Source organism: Condylura cristata, unplaced genomic scaffold (assembly GCF_000260355.1).
Source record: "Condylura cristata isolate star-nosed mole 26May11 unplaced genomic scaffold, ConCri1.0 scaffold00001, whole genome shotgun sequence".
Lineage (NCBI taxonomy): Eukaryota > Metazoa > Chordata > Mammalia > Eulipotyphla > Talpidae > Condylura > Condylura cristata.
In genome coordinates, this window is record NW_004567102.1 from 37,816,876 (window position 1) to 37,838,553 (window position 21,678).

General features: G+C 36.2%; 1 protein-coding gene across 1 annotated transcript; it reads right to left on the reverse strand.

Moving 5' to 3' along the window:
* Positions 1 to 7,205: 7,205 nt before the first annotated feature.
* SRSF12 (serine/arginine-rich splicing factor 12) lies at positions 7,206 to 14,093 on the reverse strand. Its single transcript, XM_012725538.1, has 4 exons — positions 14,016 to 14,093; positions 13,080 to 13,191; positions 12,501 to 12,642; positions 7,206 to 8,902 (listed from the first exon to the last, which is right to left on the reverse strand). Exons 3-4 carry the CDS (start codon positions 12,629 to 12,631, stop codon positions 8,533 to 8,535), a joined length of 501 nt encoding a protein of 166 aa, XP_012580992.1. The 5' UTR covers positions 12,632 to 12,642; positions 13,080 to 13,191; positions 14,016 to 14,093; the 3' UTR covers positions 7,206 to 8,532.
* Positions 14,094 to 21,678: the final 7,585 nt, after the last annotated feature.

Consider the following 21,678-nt stretch of genomic DNA (forward strand, 5'->3'; position numbering starts at 1 on the left):
AAGTACTTTAAACAGAAAACTCTCTATTACCATACTCTATTTGGCATCCTGGAGTCACACACAACTTTGATTTTTTGTTATCAAAATATTGGATAAAATCCAATCTTCTTACTATTGACTAAGATTTTGCCATAGTTCCTTTCAAAGTTGACTAAAATTACCCCCACTCTTTAAATCATTAGGCATTTCTAACTCAAATTTTAGAACCAAAGGATTAATATAAAAAATCAGATTGCCCATTTTTTAATCAGCTTTCCAAGGACCCTAGTCTCTATGCATTGAGTTTAGTTTCCTTAACCATGTTTTCTTTCTTATTGGTTGTCTTTTTCTGTTTAAGTTCCTGATACTGGAGACCAGATCCTGAATTTTAAAACTACAACAATTATATATAATATATATATATATATATATAGAAGTTCTATGTTGAATCTCTTATATATATATAAGAGATTCAACATAGAACTTCTAATTGCTCCCAGGTAACAGAGAACTCAGTTTATAAATGTTAATTTAAATTTTTAATGAATTACCATTGTTTTATATACTTGTAGAATTTCTCCCCTTGATGTGTGGTTACTTTGATCTCCCATCATTAATATACCCATAATCTTTTTTTTTTTCAAATGTTACTGTGTTATAAAGCAATGGAGTAGGTAGATGGATATCTTATGTGACAAAGTATGACTTAGTGTTACTTATAGAATATAAATATATGGATGGTCACTATAAAACTTTATTCTTACTAAAAATTTTTATAATAAAATGCTTAAAGAATTAGGGAAAATTAAGACTGCCTTACCTGTTCACTCCATCATTGTACATGAGTATTTTTTAATAATTCTTAAAAACTCATCTATAATACAGCATGGATACTTTTTAACTTTCAATTTCCTGAATGTTCTTTCCTTACAATTTCAAATAAGTTATAAGAAGCCTAAAGCATTAGAATAACTCTGGTCAATGATAGAAACACCAAAACCATTGTAAATAGAATCTGAAATTTAAGGGTACGGTATTAAAGGATTGGCTTTTTTTGGAAATGTAATGATTGATATTTACTGTTAATGTTGACAAAAATGTTCATACTTGAAACTTTAAAGGATAAATAGATAGGTGGAGATTATATAGATTCTGGAGGGATTTTATAATAACTGCCCAGGGTTTGAGGGGAAAATGATCTAAAATGGAGTAACTTTAACTGAAGTTATACAGTGAAGGAAAATGTGTGTATGAGATTCTCAGATGTGATGAAAGTAGATGACCGAACAGCTAGTATTGAGAGGGGAAGGACAAAGCAGTTTATAGCTAGCAATTTTTAGTTCCTACTCTCTAAGGCCTTTCATGATGAATTAATACTAGCAGAGGTAATGGAAGGCTAAAAGTGTTTCAACTTAATCCTTAAGTGACAGGTATTTTTATAAAGCAATAAACTTTTAGTCAAAATAGAATAAAGGGCACACAAAATATTATCACCAATAAACCTCTTCAAAAATATCAATTATAGGGCCCACCCTGGTGGTGCACTGGGTTAAAGCACAGCACTGGGAAGCTATCTGCTGCCACTGAAACACAAGTTGGATCCACAGCCAGGGAGGTGGCCCACATGGAGTGGCAGACCTCTCCTGTTCCTCACACTGCTGCCCTCAGCAGCGTTATTTCAGTTGATCTGCCTGTTCTTTTCCTCACAGTCTCTAGTGAATCCTCTCACCACACCCTCCCCCCATACCTCTGGACTGTACAACCAATTTTCAATTTATGAAAGTAATCTTTTTTTTTTAAGATTTATTTATTCATACAGAACTGGGGTACAGGCCAGAGATGCGGAGAGTGAGAGGATTCACCAGGGACAGAGTGGGGAGCAGAACAGGCAGATGGAGGAAGTACACTGCTGAGGGGAGCAGCAGGCGGGTCAGGAGAGGTCTGCCAACCATGTGGATCTCCTCTGGGGCAGGCGGGAATTGAACTAATGCGAAAGTGGTTTTAGCTTCTCAGTGCTGTGCTTTAACCCGCTGCGACACCAGGGAGGGCCTGTGAAAACAATCTTTAAAAAAAAAATCGGTTATATTTGACTACTGACAGGTAGCTCAGAACTCTCTGCATTTCTCAACATTAGTATAAAAAGTTTTCATGTATTTGGGTCTCCATGGGCAAAATAATTAAAGGCACAGCACTATCAAGCTATTGCCAGCCATTGTACCATGAAAGTTTGATCCCTATCAGCCACGGAGATGACCCACATGGATTTGCAGACCTCTCCTATTCCATCCCTGCTTCCCTCAGCAGTGTACTTCAGTTGATCTGCCAGTTCTGCTTCCTACTCTGTATCTGGTTAATACTTTTACATACCCTGCTCCCTCAGACCTCTGACCTACACCTCACCTCAGTTCTTGTCTGTATAAATTAAAAAAAAAAAATTTTTTTTTAAATCTTCATTTTCTAGAGTGTTTTTAAAAACCCTATTTAGTTGATTATATGCTAAGAGTAGGGAATTGTAAAGTACTAAACAAAAGCAAAAATGGTTAATGCTTAAATACACTAAAAATTGTTATGAATATTGTTATAAATAGCTTAAAAGAACTAGATCATAAATGCCTTGTAATCATGTCCTATATTTAGCATTTAAAAGCCCAAAATTTAGGCTTTACTCACAATGATAATCATGCTTTTCCCTAAAGTTCTTGTCTTTCCTAAAGTATATGAATATTTCACAATGGGGTCCTCCCATTGGCGAATGGGTTAAAGCACAGCAGCACAAGTTGGATCCCCTGGCAAGGAGGTGACCCACAATGCGTGGCAGACTTCTCCAGATCCACACACTGCTCCCCTCAGCAGTGTGTTTCAGTTGACCTACCTGTTGTGCTCCCCACTCTGTCTCTGGTGAATCCTCTCACTCCTCGCACCTCTGGCCTGTACCTCAGTTCTGGTATGCATAAATAAGTCTTAAAAAAAAAAAAACAATTAAGTATTTCACAAGATGGCAGAACTTTTTAAAATGATCGCATAGAAGTGTTTTGACCAGATACATGTCAACTTTGAAAAGATTTTCAACAGGGTACTTTTTCTCAAGATGCAGATACTGCCTTACAAATATAAGAGATGGTTACTAATTTTTCTCCAAAAAGACTTAGATTTTAAGAAATATGCTAGCAGTTACAACTAGGAACAATTTCTATAACTGAGATTTTTAAATTACAGTCAGCTTAACTGCATTTTAAGTATATACTATCAGGAGTAAAGAAAACTAGAATGTATCTCTCTGGAAAATTGGTGGTCACAGTAAAGAATTCTTATTTTTCTTAGTCTACCTCTGTGAAGCTATTTCTAAAAAACGTATAGTACATAGGCATTTAGTTAACAAAATGACACCCCTAGACTACTGTAGTAATTTTCTCATTTCAACTACCCTTTTTTTGAACATACACTTATTCTAACATAGAATAACATAGGTATAACATAGGTAACATAGGTATAACATAGGTAAGGTAAAATAGTAATGAATATGGAATCAATTTCTATGAAAGTCAGGATTACTGAGTAGGCATTCTCTAATCTGAAGGGAGAGATCCTTCTAATTTTCTATCAGCATGCTGAAAGAACGTGAAAACTGGCACACAATATTTTTTAATTTGTAATTTACTTACTAGTTTATAAACAAATATAGATTGAATATGGTGCTTTGTGTGAACCAAATATATACTTAAAATCACACACTACTGTTAAGAAATGGTAACCAAAAACCCACTGAGCATTCATTTACCTCAAATTGATAGTATTTTTTTAGTTCAGTGTTATGGTTTATTCCTAGAATACAAGATTCCAGAACGACTAATCATGTAACCCTTTGCTCATACTAGAATGAAAGCATTATACCTTCATAGGGGTTCGGGATAGGTTACTGCTGTTATAACAGTCTATTGTTTTTCATGATTCCTCTAAATTAATGAATGGTGTTTGTCATCGTCACTGTTTTGAGAGTTGAATCAACTTGGAATAGCTAGCACTTCTATGAAGAAATGCAGTCCTGGGCTCTCCCTGGTAGTGCAACAGGTTAAAGCACCGCATTATGAAGCTCTCCAAAGCCACTGCAGCACAAGTTTGATCCCTGGCCAGGGAGCTGACTCACATGGCGCGGCAGACCTCTCCTGACCCTCCCGCTGCTCCCCTAACAGTGTACTTTGTCAATCTGCCTGTTCTGCTCCCTGCTCTGTCTCTGGAGAATCCTCTTAACAACCACACCTCTGGTCTGTACCCTAGTTCTGTAAGCATAAATAAATCTTTAAAAAAAAAAAAAAGAAGAAGAAAAAGAAATGCACAACCCTAAAAGACTTTTAACTGAATTATCTTTATACTAAATTTGCTTGTATAGTTTTAAAGGTACATGAAATATAAATTTTTCAAAGGGCTTTAATTGAACTGCTAGACCAAAGTCGAACTTAGTGGCTGTTTATGATCCTAAATAGCCTAGTTTCAAGAATTATGCTAAGTTTAGATGCTATGTTGCATAGTACTCATATACAAAACTTGACTGTTCTTTAAAATAGGTTATTTAGGCCCTTCCTGGTGGCGCAGCAAGTTAAAGCACAGCACTAAGAAGCTAAAGCCACTTCCCCATAAGTTTGACCGCCACCTGCCCCGGAGGTGACCACATGGTGGGGCAGACTTCTCCTGACCCGCCTGCTGCTCCCCTCAGCAGTGTGCTTCATCAGTTGGCCTGTTCTGCTCCCCACTCTGTCTCTCATGAATCCTCTCGCCGCCCCTGCATTTCTGGCCTATACCCCAGTTCTGTATGCACAAATAAATCTAAAAAAATATATATTTTAAAATTAAATATTTCACATATTTAAAAAGTGAAAGTGAAAATTAACATTTAAATGCCTACCCTGCACTTAGTTGTGCTTTTTTTTAAAAAAAAGATTTATATTTGCATACAAAACTGCGGTACAAGCCAGAGGCACAGGGGCAGCAAGTTGATTCACCAAGACAGAATGGGGGCAGAACAGGCAGATCCATAAAGTACAATGCTGAGGGGAGCAGCGGACAGTGCCATATGGATTACCTTCCCAGCCTGGGCTCTAACTCGCACTGAAGTAGCTACACTAGTTTGCAGTACTGTGTCCTAGTGGTTGCGCCACCAGGGGGGGCACAGTTGGGCATCTTTTTAAACGCTATTAACCCCACGGCACAGAAATTGGTGAGAAAATTGCACAGTAAATGGGTGATTAAAATTAAAACCTAGTTTTGGCTTAAAAACTTTTGAGACTCTGAAATCTACAGGGCCGAGACCTAAAGCTATGGTTCTGTGATGCCAGTTTAAGATTATCTACATCAGACCATGAAGCACATTATTTATCTAAATCAGTATCCTAAATATTCTACCAACCTGTTTGGAAAACAAATTTAAGTAGGAACTCAGAATTTTCGTTTAAAAGAATTATAAAAGTGTTTTTAATACTATTTCCTTTCAACTTTGATTAATTGTGCCTCGTGGAAAGGCATTAGAATAAAAGTAGAAATTCTTATTTCTAATGATGTCTTAGAATAGTTGGCTCTTAAACAATACAAATAATATATAAAACCTTGAAATTTGTTAATATTTAAAAATTAATAGCTTAGTGGCACAAGATTAAATCCTAATTGCCAAATAAAAAAATACAGCATATGCTTTATTTACAATTGGAAAAACATGGAAGCAGCCCAAATGCCCAAAAGTAGATGACTGGATTAGAAAGATGTGGTACATATATACAATGGAATATCACTCGCAACCAAAAAAGAGAAACACATGTCTTTTACAGCAACTTGGATGGAGCTGGAAAAGATCATGCTAGTGAGATAAGCCAGAAAGAGAAAGAAAAATACCGGATGGTGTCACTCATAGCAGGAGTATAATGGACCAGGCGAGAAAATAACAAAAATAATGAACAACCATATACCAGAAACATTCTGTGGGGGTGGAGTGGGGAATGGGATCAAAAAGGGGGGGGGGAAGGGAGGGAAATGCACGGGACTATGGTGGTGGCACAGGGGTGATTTGGTGATGGGAAACCCGCGGGGATTACAATCGCGATAAAGAAAAATCATGAAACCGATGTAAAAATAAACCTTGTAAAAAAAAAATACAGCATAATCCCCATCTACTTGCAGCTGCAAAACACCTGCTGCTATACATAAATCATGTATTATTCGTGGGGAGCAAGAAAACAAGCAGTTGTAGTGGCCATCTTTATTTTCATTGATAATAACTTATCCTCTGTGATCAGAGAAAAAAGGGCTTAATGCCCCTAGACTAAACTTGGGAAGTACCTGAAAATGAACACAGATGTCTAAGACACTTGCTTTATTAACAATCTCACCTTAAGTATCCTCTTAATTGGCCCAAGAAACAATTCTTTAATAAAAATGCACCCTAGAATAAACCCAGAAGACAATTTTCCATGATACCAGCACAAATGCCAATTTCCACTCGAGCCTATTATCATTTCTTTTCTAAGTCAAATCTTTCCTTTTCCTCTAAACATCGTGGCCATATATTTGTCAGTTTGTTTTCTAAAAGTCAAAGTATAGTCAAACACAGGTAGTATAGAGTCTAGCCAACCCCAGCTCTAAAGTCTAAAGGTCATGTGACATTATGCCTGTTATTTAACTTCTGACCTCACTTTCCTTACACATTAGTATTTACCTCATAAAGTTGTGATTACTAAATAGATGAGTAAATAATATAAGACTTATAAATACTGCCAAAAACAAAGTAAATGTTCAAATAAGTTTGAAATATCATTCTAGTTTTCCATCAAACCAACTAATATCCTCCTAACCAACCTATGTATTTCTATGGAAAACCAAATAAGAGATAAAGAATTAAATATGTTCAGAACCAGTTAACTCTATACTAAGTTATAATGATTAAATGCAGAGTAAAGATATTATACTAATTTTCTAGCTAGTATTTAGAACAATTATGTATTTGTGTGTAAATCCATTTATTTGGAAAATATGAAAAATTACTCTTTATCTTACTTTCTTTAAATTTCCTATCCTTCAAATTTTCAAGATGCCACATAATTTTGTAATTGAGTTTATTATAGCTAAACAATTGTAATTTTGAAATAAATTTTGCTATGAGTAAAGAGAAAAATCTATTCAGAAAGTACAGTTTACATACTTATGATACTTTTCCAAATACTACTAGCATATTATTTTGTAAAGTTCCTTCTTATACATAAGATCTAAAATGCAAAGAAAAATGAAACTTTTATTCCAAACAAATAGAAGCAACACTGGCTCCTATATGCTAAAAATATAAGACAGTTTTTTTTTTTTTCTTAAGCACTCTAGATACAAATATTAACTGTATGGGTTTAGAATGTTTAATTTTCAATATAATTCAACAAGGTACACAAGTAGAGCTCTACAAATATATCTCTTATAATTATGTAAAACCATTTTATCACAAATACTACCAAAATCCTTTGAAAAACAAAACTACAAACACACTTTTAAAGAAATTCTTAGTTATAACAACTACAAAAGCAATAAGTATCATTTGGTTTAAAAAAAAAATGAAGGGCAGTATATTGTAAATTCAAGTACTGCAAAGTTGGCTTTTGAGGGTGCAGCCTTCAGTTCATAGAAGGTCTAAATACTCTCAAAAATAACAAGTTATTCTATATATTTAAAGTCTTGAGCTAGAGCTCCAGAAAAAAATTGAGATGAAAAGTAGATATGTAGAAATAATGGTATAAAATGGTTTTTATACAAAATGTACCACTGTTCAAATGTGTAAGGCTTAATATGAGTATTTTTAATTGAAATTATTTCACAGAATGTTTTGAAAACTCTCAAACCATTCAAAGTTTAGTTTTCTGAAACATTTTTGGTATTTCTGAAGTGAACATGGTATAGGATGAAATTTAATGCAAAATTACACATACCATTCCATCCAATAAAAATAAAACCTATTTGAGTTCAGGAAAGAAAGTATTTCTCAATGCTTGGTTTCTATATGAATTCTATTTTTAGAAATGGCATCATTTTTTAATGTGAACCAGTATCAACCATGAATTGGCCCTAGTTTAAAAGAAGACACAAAAGAGAGAAAGTATGTCAAATAGTTCACTTGCCATATGCAATTACAAAGTTATAATTAGTTTTCACATGAAAGTAAAGTGCTTTAAAATAAAAAATATCTTTGTAAAAGGTATTATTCATATTACTAATATTTAATAACCAAGTATTTAGAATTTTCTTAATTAGTTCTAATTTACCCATTTCCTTTGAAATGTATCCTTCTGCCAATGTAAACAAAAACTGGTCTACAGAATGGTGACATAAGACATCATAATTTGTGGGTGAACCCTTAAACTGAGACAAAATCTTTATTAATTCAAAGCTAGAGAGATTTTATTTCTGGCACATGCTCAAAGTAACTAATATCAACTCACATTTTCTGTAAGCCTCAAAGAATTTTTATTTAACATAATGAGAGGTTTAATAACTTATATTAAAGACTACGTAGCACTTTTCCGTTGCTCTTCACCAACTATTTTTATGACGATAACTCCGAGACCTGGAATGTGATCGAAAATGAGAATGTTTTGCTGTTTGTGCTTTAGTTTCAGAATTGGTATACCCTTTGGGAGATTTACATGGTGATCTTGCTATGGAGTCAGAATGTCTTCCATGTGATCTTGATTTTGTTCCTGAGCTAGTCTGCTTTTGAGGTGAATTTGACTGTGATTTTCCTATTGACTTGGACCTTTTTTGTAGCGACTTGGACCTTGACCGTCCTCTAGAACCAGAATTCCTTCTTGGAGTTCTTGACTGCCTTGCTGAGGTAGACCGCCTTGGTAGTGATTTAGAACGGGATTTAGACTGGCTGTAAGAAAATCGTCTGTGCCGTGACCTGCAAACATCCATAATATTAGAGTACATATTTCACTCAAAACAATTAAAAAGGGTAGAGAACAACACTTTTAGGAACATAAATTTTTTTATAACATTAGTTATGTTTTTATTGGATAAATTAAACAAAATGTTAATTATATTATGCATATTTTTGGCTCAAATATGTTTGTTAAATGTGACTACATGACCAAAGATTTTTACTTTGCTAGATAAACTGTATGATATGGGTCAATTTTGGTCCTACATATTTAGTCTGGGTTACACAACTCCTTAGAGGAAGGAAAATCTGAAGGGGAGAAAAAAGAAAAAGAAAGTAATTATTTAAAGCTTATCAAGTAATGACTATAAGAACAAATACCTAAATGCCTTTTGAATCCTGTCATGGATTTCAGCTTGTATTATACTAATCCTCCCATGGAAAATAGCTACATAGAAAATGCAGAAGCCTTATATATAAGGCATTGAAGAATAACCAACAAAAACAGAACTTAAGTGGTGATAAGTGATTATTCTTTTTTTTTTTAAGATTTATTTATTTATGCATACAGAACTGGAGTACAGGCCAAGGGTGTAGGGGTAGTGACAGGATTAACCAGAGACAGAGTGGTTACAAGAACAGGCCAACTGATGAAGTACACTGCTGAGGGGAGCAGCGGGTGGGTCAGGAGAGGTCTGCCACGCCATGTGGTCACTTCCCAGGATGGGGATCGAACTCATGCTGAAGTGGCTTTAGCTTCTCAGTGATGTGTTTTAACCCACTGTGCCACCAGGGAGGCCAAATCCATTATTCTTTTACTAAGACCATTTTCCAAATGCCAGCATGGGAAATTAACCCAAATCAGAAATGGCTAGTTGACTAAGCTGTCAAAATTTAGGGCTGTCAAATTGGTTGATAGTTGAGAGGCAAAATTCCAGAGATGAGAGAACTGCAGAAAGAGAAAACAAAACAAAACCCGGGCTCTCTCTGGTGACACAACGGGTCAAGCACAGCACTATGAAGCTAGCCACAGCCGCTTTAACAGAAGTTCTATCCCTGATCAGGGAGGTGACCCACTTGATGTGGCAGAACTCTCCTGTCTTATCCGCTGCTTCCCTCCACAGTGTATTTCAGTCAATCTGCCTGTTCTGCTCCCCACTCTGTCTCTGGTGAATCCTCTCGCCACCCCTGCACCTCTGGCCTGTACTCCAGTTCTGTATGCATATAATAAATAAATCTTTAAGGAAAAAAAAAAACCATAGACCTGCCTACAAATTCTCAAGTCACAAGCCATTTTTCTAAGCTGTGCATATATATGATAAGAATCCAAGAGGTTAGCAGCTGAAGATTCAAGAATTGAGATGAAATTTTATCAGACACAATGTTAGAGAAGCTAGAGTTCTAGTCTCAAAAGGTCAAGGGATCTTATATAACTACTCAGGCTTTCAATTAAGAACTCAGAAGAGCCGTATCTTGCAAGTTTTAAGGATCATGCCGAAGGAGTAAAGCTGAAACAGACCAGCCATAGCAATGCTTCAAGTGAAGCTCTGTGATTTCCCAATACTCTGCCTGGTAGAAGAAAAGAAATTTTTTTGAAGTGGTAAATATCACCCAAAGGTTGTGTAATTTTTGAACAGCATACACACAACATTCAATAAAAAAGCCTACGGTATGTGGGGAAAAAAATAGACCAAAAGCTAAAATAAAGATAAAAGACAGAGCCAATGTGATTTATTTAGATATTAGCATTATTCAGACAGGATTTTTAAAAAAGATTTTTAAATTTTATTTCTGTACATAGGAGCTGGGGTACAGGCCAGAGGTAAAGGTGGGTGAGAGGATTCACCAGAGACAGAGTGGGGAGCAGAACAGAGAGATGGACAAAGTACACTGCTGAGAGGAGCAGCGGGCAGGTCAGGAGAGGTCTGCTGTGCCATGTCACCTACCTGGTCAGAGATCGAACTCATGCTGGTGGCTGCAGGCAGCTTCATAGGTTGCATCTTAGCCCCTTGCACCACCAGGGAGGGACCCACTTTAAGTTATCCGCTGCTCTCCTCAGCAGTGTGTTTCAGTCAATCTGCCTGTTCTGCTCCCCACTCTCACCCACCTGCACCTATGTCCTGTACCCCAGTTCTTGCATGCATAAATAAATAAATAAATAAAAGCAACAACAGACAATACAGATGAAAAAAGATGGAGAATTTCCACAGGCTATTAGAATCTATGGAAAGAAATAAATGGACATTTTAGAACTGAAAATATATACCTGGTTTTAAAAAGTCATTAAATGGATTTAACAGAAGTGTAGCTAGAGTGGAAGTAAAAATTGAAAAACATTCTGCTGAAACTCAGTTAAAGAAAAGGAATTTTAAGAACTCTATAAAAGGGGGTTCCCTGGAGGTACTTGGGGTTTTAAATATCAGCACTATTGAGGTATTGGCAGCCAGTGCAGCAAGAGTTCCATGTCTGGCCAGAGAGGTGACCCACATGGCACAGCAGACCTCTCCTGTCTCACCTCTCCTGTCTCTCCTGCTGCTCCCCTCAGCAGTGGATTTCACTATATCTGCCGTTTGCTCCCCACTCTGTCTCTGGTAAATCCATTCCCTACTCCCCACCCAAAACCTCTGCCCTACACCCTGTTCTTGTATGCATAAATAAAAGTCTTTAAAAAAATAAAGAACATTAGAGGAGTGCATAGGGATATGTAACACATAGTCAGTCACCTGGCAAAGAGGAAAAACTAAGAGATAACGGAAGAAGTAATATTTAAAGAGATAGAATTTCCAAAATTGGGTTCTCCTAGTGGCACAGCAGGTTAAAATGCAGCACTAAGAAGTTAAAGCCACAGCATCAGTTCGATCCCCACTCCGGAGGTGACCAACAGGGCACAATAGACCTCTCCTGATCAGCCCCCTCAGCAGTATACTTCATCGATCTGCCTGTCCTGCTCCCCACTCTGTCTCTGGTGAATCCTCTCACCGGACCTGCCCTCTGGCCTGTACTCCAGTTCTGTATGAATAAATAAATATTAAAAAAAAAGAAGAAGAATTTTCTAAAATTAATGAAAGACATCAACTTATAATTTCAAGATTAGTAAATCCCAGGTAGAATAAATACAAATAAAATGACATTAGGCATAGCACAGTGAAACAGCTGAAAGCCAAAGTCAGAGAAATATCTGAAAATGCACTGGAGAATAAAAGACATGTTACCTTCAATGGAGTAACATTATGACTGACAGCTGACTATGGATATTTAAAAAAAGACAATTAGACTAATAAAGAAAAATTACTGCCCAACAGAATTCTATCACTAGCAAAAAAATCCTTCCCCAAAATGACACTAAAATGAAGATGTTCTCAAGCAAACAAAAGCTGAAGGAATTTATGAAAAAGGGTGAAGTTTGTCATGAAATAAAAACATTGGAAGATAGTCAACAAACCCAAGTTAAATAACAATACTTGTAAATGCAGAAGAGCACATTTTCCTGTCATAGTTGATTTTTTATAGATAGTAAACAAAAGTTTCAGGCGGCCTATTTAAAAACTATTAATATTTAATGTTTTCCAGAAGCAGTAGAAAATAAGATTTTTCAATTCTCTTTGTATTTTGTACTTACTCTTTAAGGCTATCAGACCGTCTTCTATTTCTTCCCCATGAAGAACTTCTACTTCTAGTTCTCCTCTGGCTGGGGCTTCTTGATCTTCTATGGTCACTTGGAGAACAAGGGTGACGTTCTTTTGATTTCATTTGACCTGGTGCTAGAATATGAAGTGCAAGATTTACAATTTCTAACCTGAAAACCTCAAATAATAGCCATACAAATATTACCGATGATACTGTTATTAATAATAATATTCATGATACATAAAACATGATACATATTTATGTATATTTAGATATATAATACATTGAATATAAGTATATTCAATAATATTCATGATACATATAACATAAATTATATATATTCATGGGTGTCTATCTATCTATATATGGCTCTGCCCCAATTCCTAACACTGAAGTCCTAAAGCTCTTATAAATTGTTAAATGATAAGAGTACTGCCATCTTTTGTTCTAAAATTTGATCTTTGACTCCAGTTCCTGAAAGTTTTTCCACTTTACAGTATCATTTTCTGATTACATTTAAGAAAATATTGCTAAAAGTGTTGAATAGGTTCTAAAATTTAGTTACACTTACTTTTGCGATCACCTTGTGCAAACTGTATTTCAATTTGACGGCCACATACCCACTTTCTATTGAGATTATAAAGAGCATCTTCAGCATCTCGAACATCTTCAAATATGACTAGCTGTTAAGGACACTTTGAATATCAGATATCAAGTAGAAATATTATTTTTAATGAATTATTTGCATGTGACATGAAATTAATAGGAAAAACAAGTTCAAGTTATTAAGTTCAGATCTCTAATATGAGTAATAGGAAAACAAGCTCACTTTTATTATGTAAACAAATGCCTTGCTATCATTTAGTGGAATGATAAAAAAAAATGAAAAGCAGAAGCAAACATGTAACTGTATTTCTAATATATACATTAGTGTAGTTGAAGTATACATCTATAATTGAAAACATAAGAAAAAAATAAGTCCAACATACTGTTAGGACTTACTCCTTTCTTTCAAATAAAAGATTATCAGGTTTTTCACTAAAAAAAAATCAGCATGCAGAAACCTTTATTCTGAAATTAAAATTACTCCTTCACTAAATGGATTTTTTATTTAGGAAAAAATATAAATAAAATTGTACACACACTAGAGTGAGCTAACACATTGTATTTTTCAAAAATGACTGTCTTAAAAATATTTGCATTTACCTCTCAATATGTTTTAAAATACCTTTATGCTTTTACTACTTAGTATGTTATTAAAAACAAACCATAAAGCCAATTTGCAGACATCGAAAATTATATGTATTGGTTTGTCATATTCTACTTAATTCCCTTATCTATGTAAGTTAACTAACTATAAATATAAATAAACCTAACTAAAATGGAAATAAGGTATATAAAAAATAATTAGCTATATTTCAGGAGGTTCACTGGTTTAATATTTTTTTTAAGTAGAAAACAGAAAAAGCTCAAGAAATGCAACACAAAATTAGACTTTGGCAATTACCTCAATGTCACTTGATCTTGAACCTTGACCTTTACTCTTTAAGGCTTGCAAGATGGACTTTATAAGGACGCAGACCCAACAAAATCAGACTTGGCTTTGACTCTGGAACTCTGAATAAATGTAGGAAAGCCGAAGTCTCAACCTGGTGTTGGCTTTGTCTTTTGCTTGATAAAGACTTCCCCTCTTCCAGGTCTTTATATCTGTGTCCACCCTCCCTCTTTACTCCTTGATGCTTGAACTTTGGGTGTCTTTTTCTCGCCTGCTTGGTTTATGCTTGGATTCTAGCTAACAGGTTGGTTCAAACTGAGGGGTGCTTGCCAGCTACTGTGGACTGCTTTAGATTTTCTGAGATAAAGAAATAAACACATTTAATTAGGCAATTTTAATTGTATACATTTGCTCCTGAATATGCGTAAGTTCATACACATGTATACAGTATGATCACATGCACACAGTAAAATAAAGGATATTGAACATAAGCAAATCCTCTTGGGCGGCGGGTGTAGAAGTCAAGTGGAATGTAAACGTCTACTATTGGGCCATATCGACCAAACTCACGACGCAAGTCCTCAGGCCTGAAGTGTTTTAGAAATAAGGCAAAGAAATATGAACAGCTAGATTAAAATGTTTTGCCTATAGAACCCAGTTGAAACCTTAAAAGAAAGTATATTATCTAGACCAGCTTTTATCTTAGGTTGTCTCTCATAAGAATCAACCAGAGTTAACAAAGGAGGGGCAAAAAGAAAGAAAACAAACTCTCAGGCCTCAATCTTGGACATTCTAATTCAAGGGGTCTGGATTAGGGGCTAGAAAGCTGTATTTTTAAAAGCTGTCTTTACCATTACATCCCAGTACCTAGTATAGTTGCTTGACATATAATAGGTTTTCAATATGTATTTGTTGTATCAGTGAAAGAACACAATTTTTTATATCTATTTTTATATATATTTTTTACATCATTCTTCATTTTGTGCATTTTTTCATCTCAGTTATGGAACACAATTTTTTAAAAGATCCTTTTTTATTGATTTATGCATACAAGAACTGGGATGTAGGCCATAGGTCAAAGAGGTGAAAGATTCACCAGAGAGAGTGGGAACAAAAAAGCACATCTATTGAAATCTACCAATGAGGTGACAGCTAGTAAGATAGGTCTGCTGCGCATGAGGGTTAGTTCCATGGCCAAAGATGGAATTCATGCGGCAGTGGCTAGCTATGGATAGCTTGACAGCCCTGAGATTTTAACCCCAGCACCACCAGGGAGGCCCCTGAAGAACACATTATTGTTACCAAGGAGGCTGAGGAGTTAAGGAGACAGTGAGAGAAGTTACCTTACTCAAAGCCCATTGCAGAGCTAGAATTCAAAACTAGCTTTTTTGTGCGTGTGTCTTCTGAGATAAAAAAAAAAATATATATCCTGGGCCCTCCCTGGTGGCGCAGCGGTTAAAGCACTGCACTGAGAAGCTAAAGCCACTTCCGCATGAGTTTGATTCCCGCCTGCCCCGGAGGTGACCACATGGTGTGGCAGACCTCTCCTGATCCAGCCAGTGCTCCCCTCAGCAGTGTACTTCGTCGATCTGCCTGTTCTGCTCCCCACTCTGTCTCTGGTGAAGCCTCTCACCGCCCCTGAGCCTCTGGCCTGTACCCCAGTTCTGTATGCATAAATAAATAAATCTTTAAAGATAAATAAATAAATAAAAATATTTAAAAAAAAAATCCTACCAGCCAAATATGGGTGTCTAGTAGGAAAGGCATCCTAGATGGTATAAAAAAGGGGATGGAACAATGTGTATAGTGTATGTTTGGAGTCCCAGAAATGAAGGTGTGTGAAGGAGCAGATATTAAGAGTTGGTTCCCATTATTTGTATCCTAAACTTCTGTTTTCAACTATTACCTGTTTTCATTTATCTTTATAATTTTGGCGTGACCTATTTTGACATTCAGAAAAGTAGAGAGAATAAAACAAATAACCATGTACCAACAAGTTGTTATACCTCAATACTTGCCCAATTTGCCTTAACTTGTAGTACTTGTCTAAGACCCCTCCTTCCCTCAGAAATAATCAGTCATCATTCCCATGCATAACTGCATTTTTACCACAAATGCATATGTACATAAATATGCCTTTTATATATCAAGTTATATATATGTGGTATCAGACTGTATTATTTTGCACTCTGTCTTATCCTCCCTTCATATTTCTCCATGTGGCTCTGGTCTAATTAGTTAAACTCTTGTTATTATTAGGAATAAGCCACAACTTATTCATCCTTCTTTCTGCAAATGAGTATTGAAGACACTTTTTGACAAACTTGCAACCTGTGCTGCAGTGTACATTATGATACATGTGCTTTCTCACTAGCAGTGCAACTGGTGGGTTGGACTACATGTTTTCCAAAGTGGTCAAATTAACTTATATTCCTCAAAACATAATGAAAAATCACCTCACTGATGTCTTTACTTTTTGTCATTCTAAAGGAAGTGAAAGGGCATCTCACCTTAATTTGCCTAATGACCAGTGAAGAAAAACATCTTTTCATGCTTTGTGTTATTTTGTGTTAATAATTATAAGTAGAATTTCTTGGTTTAAGAGTATATATATTTTTTTACTTTTCTGAAATTACTAACAGTTCTGCAAGTGGTTATACCATTGTATTACCCCACCAATAATATGAGTTTCTGTTATGGCAATCTGTTAGTATTTGGTAATACCAGTGTTTTTAATTTTAGTATTCAAGTGGCTATTAAGTGGAATCTCATTGTGAATACCTTTTCATGTAGTAGTCAACCATTCATATATTTTTTTTTTTTTAAGATTTATTTATTCATACAGAACTGGGGTACAGGCCAGAGATGTGGAGGGTGAGAGGATTCACCAGGGACAGAGTGGGGAGCAGAACAGGCAGATTGATGAAGTACACTGCTGAGGGGAGCAGCGGGCGGGTCAGGAGAGATCTGCCACGCCATGTGGATCTCCTCTGGGGCAGGCGGGGATCGAACTCATGCGGAAGTGGCTTAAGCTTCTTAGTGCTGTGCTTTAACCCGCTGCACCACCAGGGAGAGCCTCATATATTTTTTTTACCTAATTTAATGTTTGTCTTTCCATTATTGAATTATAAGAGTTCTCTAATTCTGTGTTTTGTCAGCTATACATTTTTTATAAAAGATTTATTTATGCATACAAGAACTGTGGTATAGGCCAGTGGTGTGGGGATGCAGAACAAGTGGATTGACTGAAATAAACAGTTGAGGGGAGCAGCAGAAGAGACAGGAGAGATCCTGGCTGGGGATCCAACTTGTGCTGCAATGGCTGAGGATCGCTTCATAGTACTGTGCTTTAACTTGCTGAGCCACTAGGGAGGACCTCAGATATCTTTTTTTTTTTTTTTTAAGATCTATTTATTTATGCTGACAGAACTGGGGTACAGGCCAGAGGTGTGGTGGGTGAGAAGGTTCACCAGAGACAGAGTGGGGAGCAGAACAGGCACACCAATGAAGTACACTGCTGAGGGGAGCAGCAGGCGGGCCAGGAGAGGTCTGCAGCACCATGTGGGTTACCTCCCTGGCAGGGGATCGAACTCATGATTCAGTGGCTTTGGAGAGCTTCATTATGTGGTGCTTTAACTCACAGCACCACCAGGGAGGGTCCAGATATACATTTTAATAAATATTTTCTACCAGTCTGTGCTTGCTCATTTACTGCCTCTAAATGCATTTTAATGAACAGAAATTTAAATTTTGGTGAAACTTAAATCTTACCAATATTCTTTTTTGGTAACTGCTTTACTTTTATCTAATTGACTGTTAGAATACTTGCCTATTCCCAGGTCATGAAGATACTCTAAAATTTCTTCTGAATGCTTGACAGTGTACATTTTGATAATTGATCCAGTTCAAATTTTGAGGTGAGATAGATGTTGCAGTTTTTGTTTTTTTCCCTTTCCATATGGATATCCAGTTGTTACAGGGCCTTTTGTTGAAAGAACTTTTCTTTCTCTACTGATTTGGTTTGGTACATTTTTCAAAAATCAATTGATACTGCAAAAGTTCATTATGACTGTTTTACTTACTGGTTTTCTATCCATAGGTCAACATCATTGTCTTAATGCACCTTTTTTGTTAAGTCTTGAAGTGAAATAGTGTAAAGTTTCGGCAAACTTATTCAAAATTATTTTGACTATATTTTAGTCTACATCTTTCATGTATCATTCTATTTTAGTTAACTCGTTAGTTCTATTTTTCAGTGTTTGATAAGGAATGTCTGAATTTATAGTACAATCAATTTGGGTGAGAACTGAGAGCATTGTGTCTTTCATGAACATTATATATTTATCAAGTTAATTTCCTCTTTAATTTCTTTAGGCAATATGTTGTACTTTTCAGTGCAAAGGTTTTTACATTTACTTATTCTTAAGTATCTTTTTTGATGTAAAAGTAAATGAAATAGTTTTTTAAACTGTTATTTTCAATTATTTGTAATTTTTGTAAGTTTACCTTGTATCCTGGTAACTTACTAAGACTCATTATTTTTTACTGTAGTTTTGCTAAATCCTTAGTCCTTTTCTATGTAAACAATGTCACTTAAGAATGTTAAATCTCCTTTCAAATTTTTATGCTTTCATTTTTATTGCCTTGTTACACTGGCTGATACCTGTAAGGAAATGTTGACTGGAAGTTTAAGAAAGAGCATCCTTATCTTATTCTGACCGTAGGAAGAAAGCATTTAGTTTTCATGTATGAGTATGATATTACCTATAGGTTTTTTAAAGATGCCCTTTATTAGATTAAGAGAATTTCCTTCTATGCCTATTTTGCTGAGACTTACCATGAATGTTGCTAAATTTTATTTACTTTTTCCCCCATCAATATTAAAACACACAGCCTTATATACACTGTAACCAAAGTGTTATAAAGTATGTCCAGAAGTACTTGATCTTTACTCCTCAACATACTATGAATGTTATGCATCAAAATGGGAATATCCTATCTGGGATTTGGCTATTACTTTGTTCCATCAGAAAACTGTATGATATTTAAAAATACTTACTCTTGTAAACCTGAAAAAGGCAAAGATATTGAAATGACTATTCTTCCCAATCTGTATCTTATTTCACCAGTGAAAAGAAACAACACAAATTATAAAATTTTAGAATTTATTTTTATTTATACTTTAATATTCAAAAGATATTTTCAAAATATATTTCTTTGTGTGTTTTTTTTTCTTTATTGAGGTAACACTGGTTTACAGCACCGAGTATGATGTACAGAACTAGGTTCACACCTCAGATGTTATCTTACCAATATACTCCCCTGCCATCACCAAAGCACCCTGGGTCATTGGGCCTCACCCCATTCCCCAATTGTTCCCCACTACCATCCTCCCTCACCCCAATTCTGTAGTCAGATTTCTAGGATTTGTTTGATTTAGTTTTGTTATAAAACTTAAAAATATATATTTATTTATTTATTTATGCATACAGACCTGGGATATAGGCGAGAGGTGCAGGGGGTAAGAGGATTCATCAGAGACAGAGTGGGGAGCAGAACAGGCAGATGTACTGAAATACACTGCTGAAGGGAGCAGCGGGTAGGTCAAGAAAGGTCTGCTATGCCATGTGGGTCACCTCCCTGACCAGGGATCAAACTTGTGCTACAGGGGCTGTGATAGCTTCATAGTGCTATGCTTAATCTATGTGCCACCAGGGAGAGCCCAAAAAACTTATTTTTTAAGTATTTTTTTAGTTCCTAAGCTCAATTTTGTAAGTAACAAATTTTACACTAGCCTATGTTTTGTGCTTTTTGGTATATGTGAAAAAGGCTACTTCAAAATGGCATTAAATTTGTTTTTCTTACAAAATACTTATTAAATAAGCAACCCAAATGGAGTTCTTCCAGGTTAATTTTCTATATATAATTTTTCTTTTCTTCATTTTTAAATATAACTGGAATTATTCTCAATATATAGTTTGCACCCTGTTTAGCTTTATCACAATGATTTTTTTAAAAGATTTTATGTATGCACACAAGAACTGGGATGTAGGCCAGAGGGCTGGATGTGAGGATTCTCGAGGAACAGAGTGGGGAGCAGAATAGGAAGATCTATAGAAATACACTGCTGAGGGGAGCCTTGGGCAAGACAGGAGAGATCTGTTGTGCCATGTGGGTTAGCTCCCTGGCTGGGGATTGATTTAACTAGTAAGTCCAAGTGGCTGGTGATAACTTAACAGCACTGAGTCTTTAACTTCTGCATCACCAGGGGTGTCCCACAAACATTCTAGATTCTGATTGTCCCCCCTACCCCACCTCACCCCATCCCATCAGTGGCAGTGCCCAATCATGATAGAAAAGGAAATCAAATCTCAATTATCTGACTTGATTACTCAATGATGGATTATCTAAAGCAGGGGTGTTTTTATTTGGTCTGTACAACAATGAAACTGCCAATATTTCATAACTTTACACCTACAAAAATGGGTATTTCATTTAATGCAATTTACTTCAGTATTTCGAAACTTTGTTTACACACACAAAATATAAGGTCTGAGCTCTTGAAATTTAGGGAAATGTGCAAACAATTGCAAATGTCTACATACATAGTAGTTATCAGCTGGAGCTTAGTAGCAGCTTCAGTCCCCTTTAAATAGCACCTGCTCTTTTCCACTAGCTATAGTTTGCACCATCCTATTGTGTCTCAGACAACTTCACTCATTTCTATTACCCTGGCTGGCCTCTGTGGCCATTAGAATTGAAATTTTGAAGACATACTGGAGAAGCTTGATGTTTATTTAGTATCCAAGTGGTCTGTTCAAATGTAGGAACTTTTCCACTCTACCCAAATTATAATTTTTGCTTGTTTTCTATGTGAAGTATTGAGGCATCACTTAGATATTTATTAATGTATGTTAATTCACAGCCAATAGTTGTGACACACGTAATTGCAGGGATCAAATAAAAAAAATAGTTAACTTAGTGTTTTAACACTTAGTAATGAGCAAAGGTGAAGTATGCTGGTTACTCTACATGGGTCTGGAGGGCTCCAATGTATATGCAGCTGTGAAGCTCCGAGATAATTCTTTAAACTATGCGCTTTCGGTGTTCCCTTTTGTACAAAAAGATAGTATCTCATATTTATAAAAGTTGGAGGGGATAAATTTAGTGTAGTAAAATGAAAATATCTATTAATGGCGCTTGTCCCCATTCTTCCTGGTTCCTAAAAGGTATTCTGTGAAGAAGTCATTTCTTAGATCTGTTTGGGGGTTTGGGGGGGAGGGTGGGGAACGGGCCTTGGGGTGAGGAGGACAGAGCATCCCAACAGACCCAGGATGCCCACCCACACCGTTACAGTGGGCGTTTACACTGTATCCAGAACTTTAAAGAAGCCCTACCAACCTCATTCACTAAGTTACCCTTTGCACACAGAATAACATTGTGGACCGAATAAGACCAACCAGCCCACCTGTAAACTGAGCATACGTGCGGAAAGGGAACCCAGAAGGCGCCAGGTACCCGTTGTTAGAACGCGTTCTCGCCCACCCAGTTTCTATTCATCCAGGTGGTGAGACTCGCGGCTTCAACGGGGGACCACGACAATGGGGCCGAGTGCCGGCGCCCGCCCCGGAGACCACACTCCCGTCCACCGCCGGGAGAGGGGCGCCCGCGCCCG